Source organism: Schizophyllum commune, assembly GCF_000143185.2.
Source record: "Schizophyllum commune H4-8 unplaced genomic scaffold SCHCOscaffold_3, whole genome shotgun sequence".
NCBI classification, from domain to species: Eukaryota; Fungi; Basidiomycota; class Agaricomycetes; order Agaricales; family Schizophyllaceae; genus Schizophyllum; species Schizophyllum commune.
This window is the reverse complement of record NW_026089540.1, coordinates 3,413,330-3,428,883: the sequence shown is the minus strand read 5'-3', so window position 1 is coordinate 3,428,883 and position 15,554 is coordinate 3,413,330. Positions and strand designations below refer to the sequence as shown.

General features: G+C 58.1%; 6 protein-coding genes across 6 annotated transcripts; 4 read left to right on the top strand and 2 right to left on the bottom strand.

Annotated features, from left to right (window-relative positions):
• Positions 1 to 314: 314 nt before the first annotated feature.
• SCHCODRAFT_02616983 (acid protease) lies at positions 315 to 2,647 on the top strand. Its single transcript, XM_003034675.2, has 9 exons — positions 315 to 671; positions 725 to 813; positions 867 to 926; positions 973 to 1,155; positions 1,206 to 1,448; positions 1,499 to 1,749; positions 1,797 to 1,863; positions 1,913 to 2,020; positions 2,072 to 2,647. Exons 1-9 carry the CDS (start codon positions 451 to 453, stop codon positions 2,467 to 2,469), a joined length of 1,620 nt encoding a protein of 539 aa, XP_003034721.1. The 5' UTR covers positions 315 to 450; the 3' UTR covers positions 2,470 to 2,647.
• Positions 2,648 to 2,924: 277 nt separating this feature from the next.
• SCHCODRAFT_02570852 (uncharacterized protein) lies at positions 2,925 to 5,127 on the top strand (the record flags this gene model as incomplete). The annotated part of the gene is made up of 2 exons (XM_003034674.2): positions 2,925 to 4,397; positions 5,038 to 5,127. 2 exons carry the CDS (start codon positions 2,925 to 2,927, stop codon positions 5,125 to 5,127), a joined length of 1,563 nt encoding a protein of 520 aa, XP_003034720.2.
• A 439-nt stretch (positions 5,128 to 5,566) lies between these two features.
• Positions 5,567 to 6,798, bottom strand: SCHCODRAFT_02570849 (uncharacterized protein; the record flags this gene model as incomplete). Its single annotated transcript, XM_003034071.1, has 2 exons — positions 5,567 to 6,024; positions 6,123 to 6,798. The coding sequence occupies 2 exons, from the start codon at positions 6,796 to 6,798 to the stop codon at positions 5,567 to 5,569; spliced, it is 1,134 nt and encodes a 377-aa protein (XP_003034117.1).
• Positions 6,799 to 7,290: 492 nt separating this feature from the next.
• SCHCODRAFT_01111076 (uncharacterized protein) lies at positions 7,291 to 9,669 on the top strand (the record flags this gene model as incomplete). The annotated part of the gene is made up of 12 exons (XM_003034673.1): positions 7,291 to 7,379; positions 7,429 to 7,473; positions 7,528 to 7,680; positions 7,734 to 8,115; positions 8,166 to 8,280; positions 8,338 to 8,391; positions 8,444 to 8,618; positions 8,671 to 8,761; positions 8,813 to 8,919; positions 8,968 to 9,098; positions 9,183 to 9,377; positions 9,428 to 9,669. 12 exons carry the CDS (start codon positions 7,291 to 7,293, stop codon positions 9,667 to 9,669), a joined length of 1,779 nt encoding a protein of 592 aa, XP_003034719.1.
• Positions 9,670 to 10,251: 582 nt separating this feature from the next.
• Positions 10,252 to 13,184, top strand: SCHCODRAFT_02725913 (concanavalin A-like lectin/glucanase; the record flags this gene model as incomplete). Its single annotated transcript, XM_050347101.1, has 21 exons — positions 10,252 to 10,380; positions 10,552 to 10,748; positions 10,801 to 10,860; positions 10,888 to 10,942; positions 10,994 to 11,182; positions 11,233 to 11,265; positions 11,319 to 11,388; positions 11,439 to 11,481; positions 11,539 to 11,656; positions 11,706 to 11,721; positions 11,772 to 11,867; positions 11,924 to 12,051; positions 12,100 to 12,160; positions 12,210 to 12,329; positions 12,377 to 12,453; positions 12,581 to 12,668; positions 12,723 to 12,743; positions 12,797 to 12,840; positions 12,897 to 12,949; positions 12,999 to 13,047; positions 13,098 to 13,184. 21 exons carry the CDS (start codon positions 10,252 to 10,254, stop codon positions 13,182 to 13,184), a joined length of 1,734 nt encoding a protein of 577 aa, XP_050201911.1.
• A 656-nt stretch (positions 13,185 to 13,840) lies between these two features.
• On the bottom strand, positions 13,841 to 15,399 carry SCHCODRAFT_02597966 (uncharacterized protein; the record flags this gene model as incomplete). The annotated part of the gene is made up of 3 exons (XM_003034070.2): positions 13,841 to 14,345; positions 14,397 to 15,025; positions 15,079 to 15,399. 3 exons carry the CDS (start codon positions 15,397 to 15,399, stop codon positions 13,841 to 13,843), a joined length of 1,455 nt encoding a protein of 484 aa, XP_003034116.2.
• Positions 15,400 to 15,554: the final 155 nt, after the last annotated feature.

Sequence of the window (15,554 nt, the reverse complement as noted above, 5' to 3'; positions counted from 1 at the left end):
CGGCCGCGTTCGCCCCGCACCTCCCACGACGTCATCGCGCGTGTGCCGACAGCGACAAGCGACGCGAGCGAGCAGCAGGCAGACGAGGCGCTGCTCCCAACCCCCATCGTCATCCAACCACGCGCCATGATCAAAGCAGACAGGACGCGCTGCCTCGTTCCTTGCTCTCCTCGCAGTCCAGTCCCTCCTGCGCGCTCGCTTCGGTGAGGGACCTCGTCGACGGAGGTGACTGTCCGTGACATGTGAGCCCCGTATTGATCAACGCCGCGATGCAGTGCAGTCTGTGACGCGTTCCGCCCGGGAGCTTGGGCCGGCCGCGCCCCGTCTCCTGCTTGACAAGAACAACGAGGGGCCCGCCAGTTCTGCGGGTGGCTTCCTGATTTCGACTCTCTATCCGTTCTCATCCTACACGATCCTTCATCCTACTCGGTCACGACAGCTTTCGGCGTAATGAGAGGCGCTTTCCTGGCGGCCCTGACTACCCTCGCCCTCGAGGCGAGTGCGTACCATGTCCGCATGCAAGGGCGAGTGCGGTCCCCCGCGGATGCACCCCTCGCACGGCGGGGAAACTTGGCGGGCTCGTCGCCGCTCACGAACTCGGCGGACATCAGCTACTACACGAACGTGACGCTGGGCGGAGACGACTACGAGGTCCTGATCGACACGGGCAGGTGCGTGCCCGCATCCACAGGATCGACATCTTGCTGATCTGTGTGGTATTCAGCTCGGACTTGTGGGTCGCGGGCAGCGTGAACAACGCCAAGGACACGGGCAAGAAGAGCGGCGTCACGTACGCTGTCGGTGCTGTCGAAGGTGCGCTAGCTTGTGCCTCAGTCGTTAGTCCCCCGCTCACCCATCCCCTCAAGGTCCTATCAAGACCGCCGAGCTCGAGTTCGCTGGCTTCACCATCCCCGATCAGGCGTTCAGTGCGTGTCGTTCCCCTCTAGTCGCTCGCGCCTAACCGCTTTACAGTCGAGGTCACCCCCGACAAGGAAAACCCAAAGGACAAGGGCCTCATCGGCCTGGGACCCAACTCGGGCTCCAATGTCTACGTCGAGCTCGGAAGCGACAAGGGCATGGCCGTCCTCGATAGCATCTTTACGCAGAACACCTCCACGCCGAACTACATCACCGTCCTTCTCGGCCGGTTAGACGGTGTGTTGACTACTACTCCCTCCACTCCCTGATCTCATCACCGCTCTTAGACCCGACGGACACCTTCCCTGGCGACCTCACCGTCGGCTCGATCCTTGACAACTACACCGACATCGAGAAACAGCCGAAGCTTGATGTTACCGAGGTCCCCGTGCGCGAGTCAGGCGACCAACACTTCCAGGTCCTCATCGATGCCGGCGGCATCATTGGCCCCGACGGGAAGAGCATCAAGGTCCATACTGAGGTCGATGAGACACAGAATAAGAAGCAGCCGACCGCGGTGATCGACACCGGTGCGCGGCTTCTTCCTCGAGCGGCGTAGCCACGCTAACATGTCTAATAGGCTTCTCCCTAAGTCAAGTCCCGCGAAATGTTGCCGACGCCATCTACGGACGCTTCTCCGGTGCAGAGTACGTGAATGTGTCTGGTGTGGGGGCAACGTGGATCGTGCCATGTACTACCGAGGTCAACCTCACCTTCAAGTTCTCCGGCCAAGAGTATCCGATTCATCCCATGGATACGACACTCGATCCTGGTGCTGTTGGTATTACGGGAGTGCAGAACTCGGAAGGCGTTGACAGCTGTATAGGGACTGTCAGTTTATCCTTCCTATTATCTGCTTCCAGCTGACCGCGTATCAGTTCCAACCTATATCCTTCGAGACCGGCGACAGCCCCAACTACGACATGATCTTGGGAATGTCCTTCTGTACGTTGCATATTGCACCTGTTCGTTGCCTTTTGCTCATCCTCCTTAGTGCGGAACGTTTACGCGCTCTTCGACTACGGCGACTTCTTGGTCGATCAAAAGGACAAGAAGGCCGATCCTTACATCCAGTTCCTGTCTATCACGGACAAGGGCGAAGGTATACGCGCACCTTTCGCACCAGTACTTTTCCACTCACACGTTTTTCCAGCGCACTCCGACTTCGTGAACGTCCGCTTACGAGGCGACGCGAACGCCGGAGACAACACCCTCTCCGCGCAACCCGCGTCAAGCGACAACTCGTCGTCCACCAAGCCCTCCAAGCAGCCCTACATCATCGCGCTTGCGGCTGTCATCGGCACGCTCGCGCTTGGTCTAATCGCGTACGCTGTCTTCCTCTTCTGGCGCCGGAGGCACGGGGCAAAGGGCCGCTATGTCCCGCTGGCGCCGCAGGGCGGGTTCCGTCCGCCGCCGCCGGCGTACCAGGAGGCATACCCCTCCCAGCCGGTGCAGGCCTACGACCCGGTGCCGCACACCGGCAACGGGAACTGGCAGCAGGGGCAGCAGGGGTATCAGGCGCCGCCATACTCAACGCCGTGGGGGAGGTAAAGGTAATAAAGTGGCTGCGCGGTCGCGCGTCGTGATGTTGTTTGACTGTACTATCTATTGCATGACTGCAGTATTGTTGTAGGCCAGCATACTCTGTTCATCATGGACTATCCTGCATATCCGTACACTACCGTAGACACGATTTACGCACGCACCTATCTATTTGCTCTGGGATTTCTCGGCGGAGGATCGAACGATTGGGCTATAACTCCGAGGTGCGTTCTCGATGGAGCGGGGAAACATACCGCGAGAGCCACCCAGCAACGTACTGCCGGAAATGAAGGACCACGAGGCGTGCATGGCCTCGACGTTTGTTGGACTTCCTTTCAGGTATGTTTTTGTTCATTGCTGCGCGTCACCGATGGGGTCTCATATAAACCCCCTAGTACCATGAACACCCAACTCTCACTTTCCCATCATCTTCCACTAACACCTTTTCAACGAAGCACCTTGCCATGCCTCGAAACTCGACCTCAGCGATCCCTTTGGGCTCTATATCGTCGCCTGGAGTCGTGAAGGAGTCGGCCACCCTCCGAGCTATCCTGAACGACTGCGGGCGACTCGTGAATATTCAGGCACTTCGTAGTGGCGACGCTTGCTCTCCCTCCGATCCTGGTTTGGGGAGCTCGGTCGCGGGGTTTGCTACGGCAATCGAGCGACAGGTCGACATCCTTCAACCGATGCTCATCGAGCTTAGCGAGCTCCTTCATCGCGCCGAGCATCAAAAACAACTGAATAACGCAATCCTCTCCCCAGTACGACGCCTTCCTAACGAAATTCTGGCCGAAATTTTCCTCTTCTACGTCGTGCACGACAGCCCACGATTCCCCCGCATCAGGCCCGACTTCACCTTCTCTCGCGTCTGCCACAGATGGAGAGCCGTGGCGCTCGGTACGACAGCGCTCTGGACGAGTATTTCGCTCTGGCCTTCCGAGCCTGCCGAGGCTCACGATACTCTCGTGCGCGAGCTCGAACTTGCGGGCGATCGCCCTCTGGACGTGCGCTTTGTCCACCAATGGCCGTGCGCCGAGAATGCAGACAAGCCGACGAAATCCTGGGAGCACCTACAGACTCTGAGCTACCGCTGGCGGACGCTCAGGTTGGAGCTCAACTCCTCGTATTTCCGGGTCATGACCCCTCGCCCGGTTGTCTGCTCTTCGCTGGTCGCCCTGTATCTGAAGCACGAGGTGCTCGAGCCCGACCAGGTGCCCGGCTCGGACGACAAGGGCCACCTTCTGACCGCCTTATCCTACGCGCCAATGCTTCGCACCGTCGACATCCAGGTCCGGCGCGTCCGCGGAGGATCATCTCCCTTGCGCTTCCCCAACAGCTGGCGCCTCACCGATCTGGCCATTTTCGCCGACCATTCCGACGGCAGCGTCGCGCGCTTCGTGCCCCTCCTCGAGCAGAATGCCAATACGCTCAAGAGGCTGAGCCTGTCTCTGCCGCACTTCGGGGGTACTTTTTACATGACGCCCGACGTTCTTCCGGTCGTCAGCATGCCCCAACTCACCGAGCTGACGTGCCGGATGAAGGCGATGGAGCTGGTCTCCTCGATCGACGCACCGCAACTCTCGAGCTTGACTATCGACCGCGACCTGCGGAAGGCGGACGATCACCCTACGCACGGGCTGTCCGTCGCACATCGGATTGGAACGTACACAAAGCTTACCCAGCTGTCGGTCCTGGAGGTCAAGTGGCCAACCCCTTCGCTACTCGCGACGCTTCGTGCCCTTCCGAACCTTTCGTATCTGAGGCTCGAGGAGACCAAACCCGGAAAGCTCATCACGAAGGCCCTTGTCGACGCCATGACCCGCGGCGAGGTCGACGTAGACGGCGCACTCACGCCACCCAACGCATCCTGCCCCCTGCCGAATCTTGCTCACATGCATATGGTGATCCAAAACTGGGAGACTAAGAGCAAAGATGTGATCCCTGCAGTTCGCAGGATGGCACTCTCTCGCGCGGAAACGGGGCCCCAGCGTCTGCTCACGTTCAGCTCCTATCAGGAAAGGGAGAGATATTCGGGGCGGATGCTAGAAATTCTGACTTGGGGGAAGGATCCAACTGAGGTATGATAATCGTAGTATACGCGCAAGATGAACTTGAAGGGGGCGTATATCCCGACCCGTGCCTTCGTCTAGATGTTGCTGTCAATGCCTGACCCAATACATCACTACTGATACGACTTATTCTTTCTGCGATTCCATTGCGGCATGATGGTATTTCTATTGCTTGCCTTTCCTTGCGGAGATTGCTTGAGGAGGGCTGCTGATTGTCGAACATCATGAGTTGCTCGCAGTCCCTCCGTCGGCCGATGGATCGGCACGTACAAGCAACTCACCAGCCTGACGGCTCTGAATGTCACCTGGCCGACCTCTTCGCTACTCCCGACGCTCCACACTCCGTCTCGCCTCGTCTGAAGTTCACGCAGGGCCTCCTCAAAGCCTTGACTCGCGGCGGGGCCAGGTGGAGGGAAAGCTCACGCCACGGAACCTGCTCTGCCCGCTGCCGAGCCTTTTCTGCATGAACCTCGTACCTTAGGTTGCGTACTACGTGGATCATGAGCTTGAGCCCGCGGTGCGTAAGATGGCGCTCTCGCGCGCGGCAACTGCGCCCCAGCATCTGGTCGCGTTCTTCTCCAGTTATAAGATGTAAATGAGGGGAGGTCGGATATTTCGACTTTAGGGGTTGAGAAGGAGGGGATTGTTGATCTATAGCAGAGGGGTGGCCGTCCTGGCTTCATCGAATGTGCACTGTATCTGAATGGATGTCATTGTATATATCTGCTGTTCTTTGTGGGTCCACTGTGACCTTGTCACACATTCGCGTGGCCGTCACGTTTTCCGAGTTCATCGTTGGCCTGTCTGCGCCCGTCATGCTGTTGAACCCCATTTTCAAGGCTGTCGCACTTTAAGATAATTCTCTCTTATTTTGTGCTCAATGTTCTCCGCATGTCCTTGCGCGAACCCGCGACGTCGGCAAGAAACTTTATCAAAGTATGTGTTATTCAGCCTGAGTACAATTCATGCAAATATTTGAGTACGTAATGATACGCTCAGCAGGAATACTTTTAGTTCGACGACTGACACCTGCGTCAATTGTCACGGGGCGACGCGAATGCAGACACGAGAACCACCTTCGACTTCAGGAGGGCACGAGTCTCCGAGCCTCTACTCGTCCTCGCAATACCAAGAGATACACCACAAGCGACAGGGGAACCGCACCGGCTCTCTTCATCGGCCTCCATGACTGTGTCGTCGTACAAGTCTCCCGGGCGAGACAGCCGTATCTCCAGCTCGGTCGAAGTGATGGCGCTGATATCGCCTCTGAGAGCTGTCGACAAGCGTACGACTGCCTCGACTGCTTCGTTTATAGCGGACGCGTCGGTGCTGCCGTTAATCTGCTCGCCGGAGATCTTGTATCCCGACGCGTCAAGCACCGTCTGCATCGTTGCATGAAGACCATCCTTCAGAGCCTGGTCGGTCACCCTTTCAGCTTCGCGTATACTCTGACGAGTGACAGATTTCCACCGCGCGGCCGCCGCATATCCTTCTACAATCTATTCAGTGGTAACCTCCCCAGATGAAGAAGCAGCTCACCCTTCTGACGGATCACAGCATACAGACGACTCATGCGTTTGTCGAACTCACCGGCGCCGAGCGACCACCTTCCGACAACGCTTCCACTCCACTTGGCAGCAGTAGCTTGAAGCGCGACCTGGACCGCGGCCTGGCGTAAAGCGTCGTCATTGACTTTCAAAGCGCCGTAGACAACTTCTCCGAGTCTGTCAAAGACGGCATCCTTCGCCTCTGACACGCGCTCTCGATCCTGCCTATCGCTCGCGGAGGGCTCGAGGCTGTCAGCCATGAGCGCTGATAGCTGAAACACCTCCTCGTTGAGCTCCTCGACTTTGCGCACAACGTCGCGCTCCGACAGCTGGTCGACCCGGCCCAACACGCTCTGGATTGCGGCCAACTCTTCTGTACGTGCCTGCAAGAGTTGACGCGCGCGCCCCAGCTCTCGATCAGCGCTATCCCTCTCTACTTCCGCAGACTGGAGAGCGACGGTGAGTCGCTGCGCCTCGTTCCTCAACGATGTATTCTCCTCGCGAAGAGCGCTGTTCATCGAAGCGACCTGCTCGTACTGGGCGCTGGCTTCGCGTCGGATAGCAGCCAGTGCCCTCCCGGTCTGTGCGCCAGCGTCGTTGGCAGCGATCGCCGCCGAGGTTTGCGAGCGACGACTGCGGCGATCCGGCGCCACCTCTTCCGGGCGTAGGTCCCGGTGGTTGTCTATGACTGCAGCGTCGGCGATGATGCGCTCGGTCATCGCGGCCGTCGTCCTCGCATGGCTTCGCCGAGATGCTCTGTCCTGCCCGTGGTTGTGCTCGCGCTGAAAGCTCGTATGCTCTGAGCGTCGTGAATGAGAGCGCGCACGCCGCTCGCCACTGGGCCGTAGGCGACCTCGATCTCTAGAAAGGCCTGGTAAGTTTCTCGGACGGGATGTTATGTAACGAGCGCTCACATCGGTACTTCAGGACTTGCTCCGCTCGACATGATTCTGGACCAAGCAGAAGAAAGAAGGCCAAATATCATGAAATGTGCAAGGCTTTTTGGGAGGATGGAGCGTACGCGCAACGCTGTCACTGCTCGGGACAAGGCTGGTACGTTCGAATTTTGGGGCTCAAAATCCCGAACACGATTGTACTAATAGCCGCAGCGGGATTCACAGAGGCTTCTCTTTCCTAGTAGGCCGTATAAAAAGCGCCGTGGCCTCTCGACGTCTCGTCGTCCTCGACACCCTCTTGTTCAACCATCCGCCATGACCGCTCGCAGACCTTATGGTGGAACCGTACGGAAGCTCCTCATGGCCATCGACATCGGCACCACGTTCAGCGGTGTCTCCTACAGGTACTTTGCTGTGATGCTCATGCGATACTAACTTATCATGTTTCCTCAGCATCTTGGATCCCGGGCAGGTCCCCCAAGTCTTCGGGGTGAACCGGTATGACCGCCATGTAAACCTCTTGTTGTCGTTTCCACTGACATTTGCTTGCAGCTTTCCCGCGCAGGAGCACGCTGGCGGGGACTCCAAAATCCCGACGATCATTCTCTACGATACGAAAGGCAATATCCGCGCCGTCGGGGCGGAAACTCTCGAGGAGGAGACGATCCTGCGAGCGGCAGACGAGGGCTGGACACGATCGGAATGGTGCGTGCTCAGTCCCGCTCTTCACGGATTCTTGCTGACTGCTATGACGACAGGTTCAAGTTGCATCTTCGGCCCCGCGCGTCTGATCCCAGGCAGGAGCTGTCGACCCTTCCACCCCTTCCGCCAAACAAGACCGTCGTCGACGTCTTCTCCGACTTCCTGGCCTATATGTTCAAGTGCGCGCGAGATTACATTCAGGAGACGCACCCCGGCGGCGCTCAGCTCTGGTCGTCGGTCGCCGAGAACATCGACTTTGTACTTACCCATCCGAACGGCTGGGAGGGCAGTCAGCAATCGCTCATGCGTCTGTCGGCGATACAAGCGAAGCTCGTGCCGGACAGCGACTCTGGGCGTGCGCGCGTCTCGTTCGTGACGGAAGGTGAGGCGAGCTTGCACTTCTGCTTGAGCAAAGGCCTCATCTCCGAGGGTGTCAAGGTGCGGTCTTCTTAGTTGTGAACTGCTCATGCCTAACAAGTCGATGTCAGGCCGACAATGGCCTCATCATTGTCGATGCGGGCGGCGGAACGATTGATTTGAGTGCGTATACGCGGCAGAAAGGCGGACAGAAGGTCTCGTACGTAGAAAGTGCACCGGCGCAGTGTGAGTCTTCGTCGAACTGCAAAGGATGTCAGGTTCTGACGAAAAACGCAACCGCAGGTCTCTTCAAGGGTGCAATCATGGTTACGCGCAACGCGCAGACATATATCAAGGGTACGTGACCCGCTCTGTTTTCCGCTCGGATAAGGTCTGACAGAACCCTCAGACCGCCTCAAAGGCTCAAGATACTTCGATCGCGCAGCGGACATCGCGGATACCTTCGATAAGACGACCAAGCAGACCTTCAAGAACGCGAAGACGCCGGCGTACGTCAAGTTTGGCGGAATGGGTGACAGTGACACGGCGTACAACATACGCGGAGGCAGGCTCGTCATTGCTGGGTAAGGCATCATGTTATATATCTAGTAGATCAGCGTCTCACTTGCTCTACAGCGCCGACATGGCCAAGTTCTTCCAGCCGTCCGTGTCCGCGATAGCCCAGGCTGTCTTGCGCCAGCGTGAAGAGGCCAAGCTGACAGCTCCGGTAAGCTCAATGTTTGAACCAAGCACACGTCGTTCTCAAGGACACCCACAGTCCATTTTCCTTGTCGGCGGATTCGCGGCGTCGACGTACCTCTATGCCCAGTTGCGCGAGAGCCTTTCCCAGCTGGGAATGGACGTCTGCCGGCCTGATAGCCACATGTGAGTAATGTTATATTCGAGCGTAACGACATCGTAATTCCCTTTCAGCAACAAAGCGGTCGCAGATGGTGGCGTACTATATGTTCTTGATCACCGGGTTACGGCGCGCGTGGCTAAGTTTACATACGGCGTCTGCGGAAGTCAGCGATACCAGCAGAGTATACCGGACCATGCCAGACGTCGCGCTAAATCATACATCGACGACGTCACCGGCGAGCGGCGGATAGGCGGGATATTCTTCCCGATACTTCAGAAGGCATGAGGGGAACTCACATCTCTGTCCTTTCGCCTTCTCATCCGTCTACAGGGCACTCTAGTGACGGAAACCCAAGAGTTCAGAAGATCATTCTACCAGTCTTTTACGAATCCTATGGACGCGAAGTCCGTCGAGTGTCGTATTTACGTCTATCGCGGGCCCGGGCTTTCCCAGAATTATCAGTGGCGCGATGTTGAGCCCGGTCAGCGGCTTGGATGTCGCATCGATTTATGTCGCTGACCGCATTTGCAGAGAGCTATGCACGCCTTTGCACCGTACAGGCCGATGCCAGCAGAGTAATGCAGAACTTGCCCCTGACCTACGGCAACAAGGGCCGCGCGTATTACCATTTCGATCACGAGAATATCTTGCGCTTCGGATTAACGGAACTCCAGGCTCAAATGTGCTGGATCGAGAAGGTACGTTTCGTTCCAGTACTTGCCTCCGACGAATGCTCATCAAGTTCTTCGCTCTCTCTTGCCGTCAGGGGGTAGCGAAGAGGTGCGCGCCTTCGAATGAGGATGGCAACATAAGACCTGATCTTTCTCTCATCAGATCTCCTGCCACGGTCGTATATGATGACGCGTAATGAATCGTGTAGATACCAACCCGAAGATTGCACCGGCCTGTTACCACGCGCAGCAAGCCCCAAAGATCGAAGTGACCGAGGCTCCGAGCTTATTGTGCAGTTCGTATTGGAGTAGTATTCCCGATCCCCGTAGTATCTCGGTAAGACTCTAGCACGCTGATCAAGTGGGCCCGTTCAACCTCCAAAGCTAAGGCGCCAGCGCCAAGGTGAGTATTCCCAACACAGTCGTCACTCGCTGTCTCAACTTTTGGCATAAGTACTGAGATAGCATTGCGACCACGCTTCTGAGATGTGTACTGTATCTCGAAGGACTTCTTGCAATTGGGCGACTCATACCCCGGACGACCGGGCCTTCTCAGGGGCCGCTAGCACTCTTCCAGCATGTGCCTTCAAGTTAGGCTGAGTACTAAGCGCAAAGCTATGTGGCAATTCGAAGCGCCTTGTATATGACAACGAATTGATATCATCGTCTGTGTCTCTCATCTTCATGGTCGCTCCCTCTATTTTCGGCCCTCACGCGCAGCGACGGCGAGACTATCTCACAATTCCTACTCGAATGAGTGATCCTCCTTTACCTCACTATTCGCAGTTGCTCGATGCACAGACAAGCCGTCCTGTGGTGAGTCTGCATCGTTTTCGGCTCCACTCGTTGGCTAATGACCAGTCAGCCGGTATCCTCGCACGTCACCCCTTCCCTACCCAGTCGAAGAACGATCACAAGCACTATCGCGAGTAAAGTGCGTCTCGATTGGCAAGGCTCTTGCAGGGGATCTGACCATGGCTTTAGTACTCCTTGACCGCCGACCCCTCGACATGGGGTGTCGCCAACCTCATGCCAGACTACCGCGAACCCGACGATCGCCTCCACTACCCTGACTGGCGCAGGGATCGAGGCAAGGATATGGGCGGGTCGATCGCGACGTGCCGCGGCTTGACGAATCTGGGATGCGTAGTCCTGCTCTCGGTCCTGATCGTCGCTCTATTGTGCGTCCACTCGCTCCGCCTACGGTCCGTCGACTGACTGCATGTCCTTCAGCGCCGGCTACCCTATCGCGACGGCGTTGACCAAGACAGCGCAGTCCAGGAATGGCGGCAAGTAGCCTGTCCTCCGTCTTCTTCTCAGACGGCTCACCTCTACCCCAGGCTTCAATCTCGGAGGCATCAACGGGACGGGCCAGGTACGCAATACAACACCTTCTCCCGGGATTCTCTGTTAATGAACGGACCAGGTACCCATGATGCAGGGAAACTGGGGCCCTATCGACCCAGACACGCCCGAAGATGTCAGAATCAAGACCGGGTGGACGAGCGAGGGAGAGTTCACCCTCGTCTTCTCCGACGAGTTCAACACAGACTACCGCACCTTCTACCCTGGCGACGATCCCTTTTGGGAGGCCGTTGATCTGCACTACTGGGGGGTGAGCACGGTTCTCCAAGCCCTCGAGCGCGTCGCTGACCTTTCTGCCAGACGAACAACCTCGAGTGGTATGACCCCGAGGCGGTACGTCGACCTCGGGATTTGACTGTCGCCGGCATCGCTAAAGCGCCGCCCAGATCACGACGAAGGACGGCGCGCTACGTATCACGCTATCCCAGAAGCCGGACCACGGCTTGGACTACATGGGTGCGAGAAGCAGTTCGTGCATGTCCCTCGGCGCTTCTGACGCTCCGCAGGCGGGATGCTGACGACGTGGAACAAGTTCTGCTTCACCGGAGGGTAAGGCTGGGTTTGTTTGCGCTACAATAGCTCATGGTGCTGACGCGACCGTGCTAGCATCGTCGAAGTCGCCGTCCAGCTCCCAGGTGCCAGCGACATCAGTGGTCTGTGGCCGGCTATCTGGTCAATGGGCAACCTAGGAAGGGCCGGATACGGCGCGACGCTTGACGGGCTGGTGCGTCCTACGTGTCGAGACAATCAGCCGCGACCTAACCTTCTGTTAGTGGCCTTACAGCTATGGTGAGCTGTTCGCCACTCCGGCCGGCTGGCGCTCACCTGACTTGGTGCAGACTCGTGCGATGTCGGGACCATGCCTAACCAGACTAAGGGCGGTCTTCCCCTCGCTGCCACCCAAGACGGCGACACCAGCTACGGCGGCGCCCTCTGTGCGTCTACCTACGCGGCGGGCATCCCGCGCACAGCTAACTCACAAAATCCTCAGCTTACCAATCGGGCCAACGCCTCTCCCGGTGCACTTGTCCTGGTTCGGTGCATCCGGGACCCATGCACGCCGATGGGACGCACGTCGGACGCGCGGCGCCGGAGATTGACTTGTTCGAAGGTGAGATCGTTCTCAGTGCATGAATGGACGTCGACCTCATCGTTCGCTGCAGGCAGATCGATGCTACCCTCGGCGGGCAAGTGTCGCAGTCCTGCCAATGGGCGCCTTTCAATCACGGTGAGCCTCCTCCGTATCCTGTGCTACCTCGATTACTCATTTCGCGCAGCCTACGAATGGCTCAACGACACCGGGGATAGCATGCAAGTCTACGACCCCGACATCAGCGCGATGAACGGGTACAAGGGCGGCGTATACCAGCAAGCGACGTCGGTTGTGACGCAGACGAGTAAGCGCCCTCTCATCCACTTGGATCACTCACTGACTTGTACGCAGATTACGCCTGCTACGAGCTCGAATTCGGCTGCTTCGCAGTCTACGGCTTCGAGTACGTCCCAGGGTTCGATGATGCGGTGCGTGTCTCTTCTGCAATGTCAATCTCTGTATCCACTAACCCTTCGCAGTACATTACCTGGATCAACGAGTGAGCCATCGTACTGACGGACATGGCGGAAACTCACACTCTCGCCCAGCAACCAGAAAGCATGGACCCTTCGACAAAGCGGGCTCGCTGAGGACCCACTCGTAGAGATCGGACCTCGCCCTATCCCTCAGGAGCCCATGTATCGTACGTATACAAGGACCTCAAGTCTGTCTAACGACGTGCTGACCCAGATATCAGTGATCATGAACCTGGGCATGAGTGCGTATCACAAGCTCCGCGCCTCCAGCCCATTGACCGCTGTATCATCGCAGGCGAGAATTTCGGCGAGGTCGATCTAGATCACCTTACATTTCCAGTGAGTTAATCAAGTACCCTCTCTTCTGCTGCTCGACGCTTATGTCCGGCGGCCAGACCACCATGTCGATAGACTACGTACGGGTATACCAGCCGTCGGACAAGATTAAGTGAGTAGAAGCCCTGGAATCTCGTCCCTCTGCTAATAGTACATGCTAGCATTGGATGTGACCCTCCCGGATTCCCCACGTCGGCGTACATTGATCAGGTACGATCCAGCTTCAATTTCCTGCGACATCCAACTCACCATCTTCGCAGTTTTACGAGGCGTACACGGTGCGCAAGCTTTGCACGGACAGCTTATGGACTGACGGTAAACTTCATTCATACAGGATCCCAACTTGACGACATGGGTGAGCATGATACTCTCAATGACCTCCCCGAGCGCTCATCTGACGTTCTCAGGTCGACGACTATAAACAGGTAGTTCCCGGGAACAGGTGCGTCGCCCGCGCGCTAGGTTATGCGTACACTCAACTGACCGAACCTGCAGCTTCGCTGGCGATTGTTGAAACCCTAGTCGAAGGCCTACACTTGGAGCCTGATTGTGAATACCCATATACCCCTTCCTTTACATTGTTGTCTGTAGAGTATAGTACACAGAAGGAAATTGTACAACAATCGATATCCGCGTATCAAGAGTGGGCTGCCATGCAAGCGTTCTCAAGAAGGCGCGCATCGCGCGACAACCCTACAGAACAAGAAGGACTCGCTAGTGCACCCACCGTATCCCAAGGAATCATCCCCTTTCGGACGACAGCGCATGTCAAGTTCTGCTCCCGGTCACAATCTGCTTTGTTCCCGGTCACAGGCTGCTTTGGTGCCGCGAGGGTTCTCTGCCTCCGTGTGATGATCGCCAGATTGGCAGATCTGGACATGACAGCCGCGCCGCAAAAGCCTGGGCGAGCGTAAGGGCATGGCACTGGACGCCGCTGCGCCTCCAATGCGCTGCGTCGACAGAGACGCGCGAACGCCGAAGGATAGCACGAACGTGACCACCATCACATCGCAGTACCAACACCCGACGGTGTCCATGCAGCATCATCCGCATCGTCTCGTCGATGGTGTCCGCGCTCTTCCCGCGGTGAGTCCACATAGCCAGCCCACTGCGACCCCGAGCCCTCGTCTCGCGGCGAATCTACGTAGCCCTGCCGGTGGTCGACGTAGTCATCGCGCGGAGAGTACGCGTACGCCTCGTCGTACGCAAAGCTGTCCGTCGAGTACATCGAGCGCGTCATATGGGAGGCGCGGTAGAGATCGGCAGTGGGGGGATAGTGAGGATGGTGAGCATTGGAAGTGGGAGGATATGAAGGATCAGAAGAGGGAGAGTACTGCAGGTCGGAGCCGGAGGGATCGCGGCGTAGATTGGGCCTGGATGGATGGTGGTCGGGGCGAAGGGTCTTGTAGCTGAGGTCGGGTATAGTGTCCAGCATATATGCTTCGCTCGACGCTGGACTCGGCTTGTCGCCTCGTGGTCTGGTATCCTGAGAGCCGTGAACCGAGCTTCTGCAATGTCTCATGAGCACCAAGCCGCCTACAAGCAACGCATACACGCACCCCTCCTGCACAATTACCGCCAACTTCCGCTCATCCAGCCTATACCGCTCCGGCATCATCCCCTTCCCGAACCGGTACGTGACGTGGTTCGCGCACAGCACCGCCGTCGCCAGCACCAGCACCTGCGCCCCGCACACCGCAAACGCCGCCGCGTACCACGCCCCCAATATCCGCCGCTGCGCCTGCAGGAACGGTGCCTTGCATCCCAGGAGGATGCTCCGCGCGTAGCACGCCCCGCCCGCCGTCGCCTCCACGAACGGCGAGAAGTACCCGCAGCAGCGCAGCGCGTCCTGCAGCGCCAGCCGCCCGCGCGCGCCGAGCCCCGCGCTCCACTGCGCGTCGAGCTTCGCGGGCAGGTTGAAGGCGGCGCGCCTGTACGTGAGGTAGCCCGGCGCAGCGGCGAGCGCGAGGCCGGGGAGGAGGAGCGCGGTGTAGATCGCGAGGAACGGCCGGTGGTTGGTGAGGATGCCCGGCCAGCCGATGAGGGCGGTGAAGAGGAGGAAGCCGGCGGCGGCGGTGGAGAGGTGCAGCGGGGTCGGGTTCGCGGCGAGGATGATCGGAGAGTCTGGGAGCACGCCGAGGAGGGTGGCGATACAGACGGCGAGGCCGGCGAGGGCGTAGAGGGTGAGCTGGGGAAGGGTGTGTCAGGAGGGGAAGGTAGACGAGGTGAGGGCGCACGCACCGCGGTGTTCGCGATCACGAGCGCCCATTTGAAGCGGTTCCAGCGCTTTCTTTTCCCCCGTTTGTTAGGGCGCTTGACGGGCTTGACCTGGACTAGTTCGAGGGGGATGTTGTACTCGTCCTCGTCCTCCTCCTGTGGGATGCGCTGAGACCCGGGGCGAAACGCTGAGATCCCACCACCACGACGAAGCGGGGCTATGTCGGTATCATCTCGCCTTGGTCTCTTTCGTAGGTGCCCATTAGACGCGCGGGTGTGTATGGATGAGGAGAACTTGGAGGGGACATATGGGACCTGGAGGTTGGTAGATGAGGGGCTGTCCATGGCGCTCACGGCGTAGGAGCCGTACTTAGGAGGCGGCGCCGAGAGAGTTATACAAGATCGTCCGGGGGAATGCGTGTCGTTGAATCAGGAGGTCCGACGCGCAGATGGTGGAGGGTGAAGAACAATGGATCGCTCGATTTGGCATCCGTGATGCG

What these genes read in the sequence shown, in the direction of transcription:
- SCHCODRAFT_02616983 (XM_003034675.2), top strand. Translation starts at nt 451, where the DNA reads ATGAGAGGCGCTTTCCTGGCGGCCCTGACTACCCTCGCCCTCGAGGCG. An exon ending in CATCCCCGATCAGGCGTTCA is followed by an intron (nt 927 to 972) that starts GTGCGTGTCGTT and finishes ACCGCTTTACAG; the next exon opens with TCGAGGTCACCCCCGACAAG. An exon ending in GATCTTGGGAATGTCCTTCT is followed by an intron (nt 1,864 to 1,912) that starts GTACGTTGCATA and finishes CATCCTCCTTAG; the next exon opens with TGCGGAACGTTTACGCGCTC.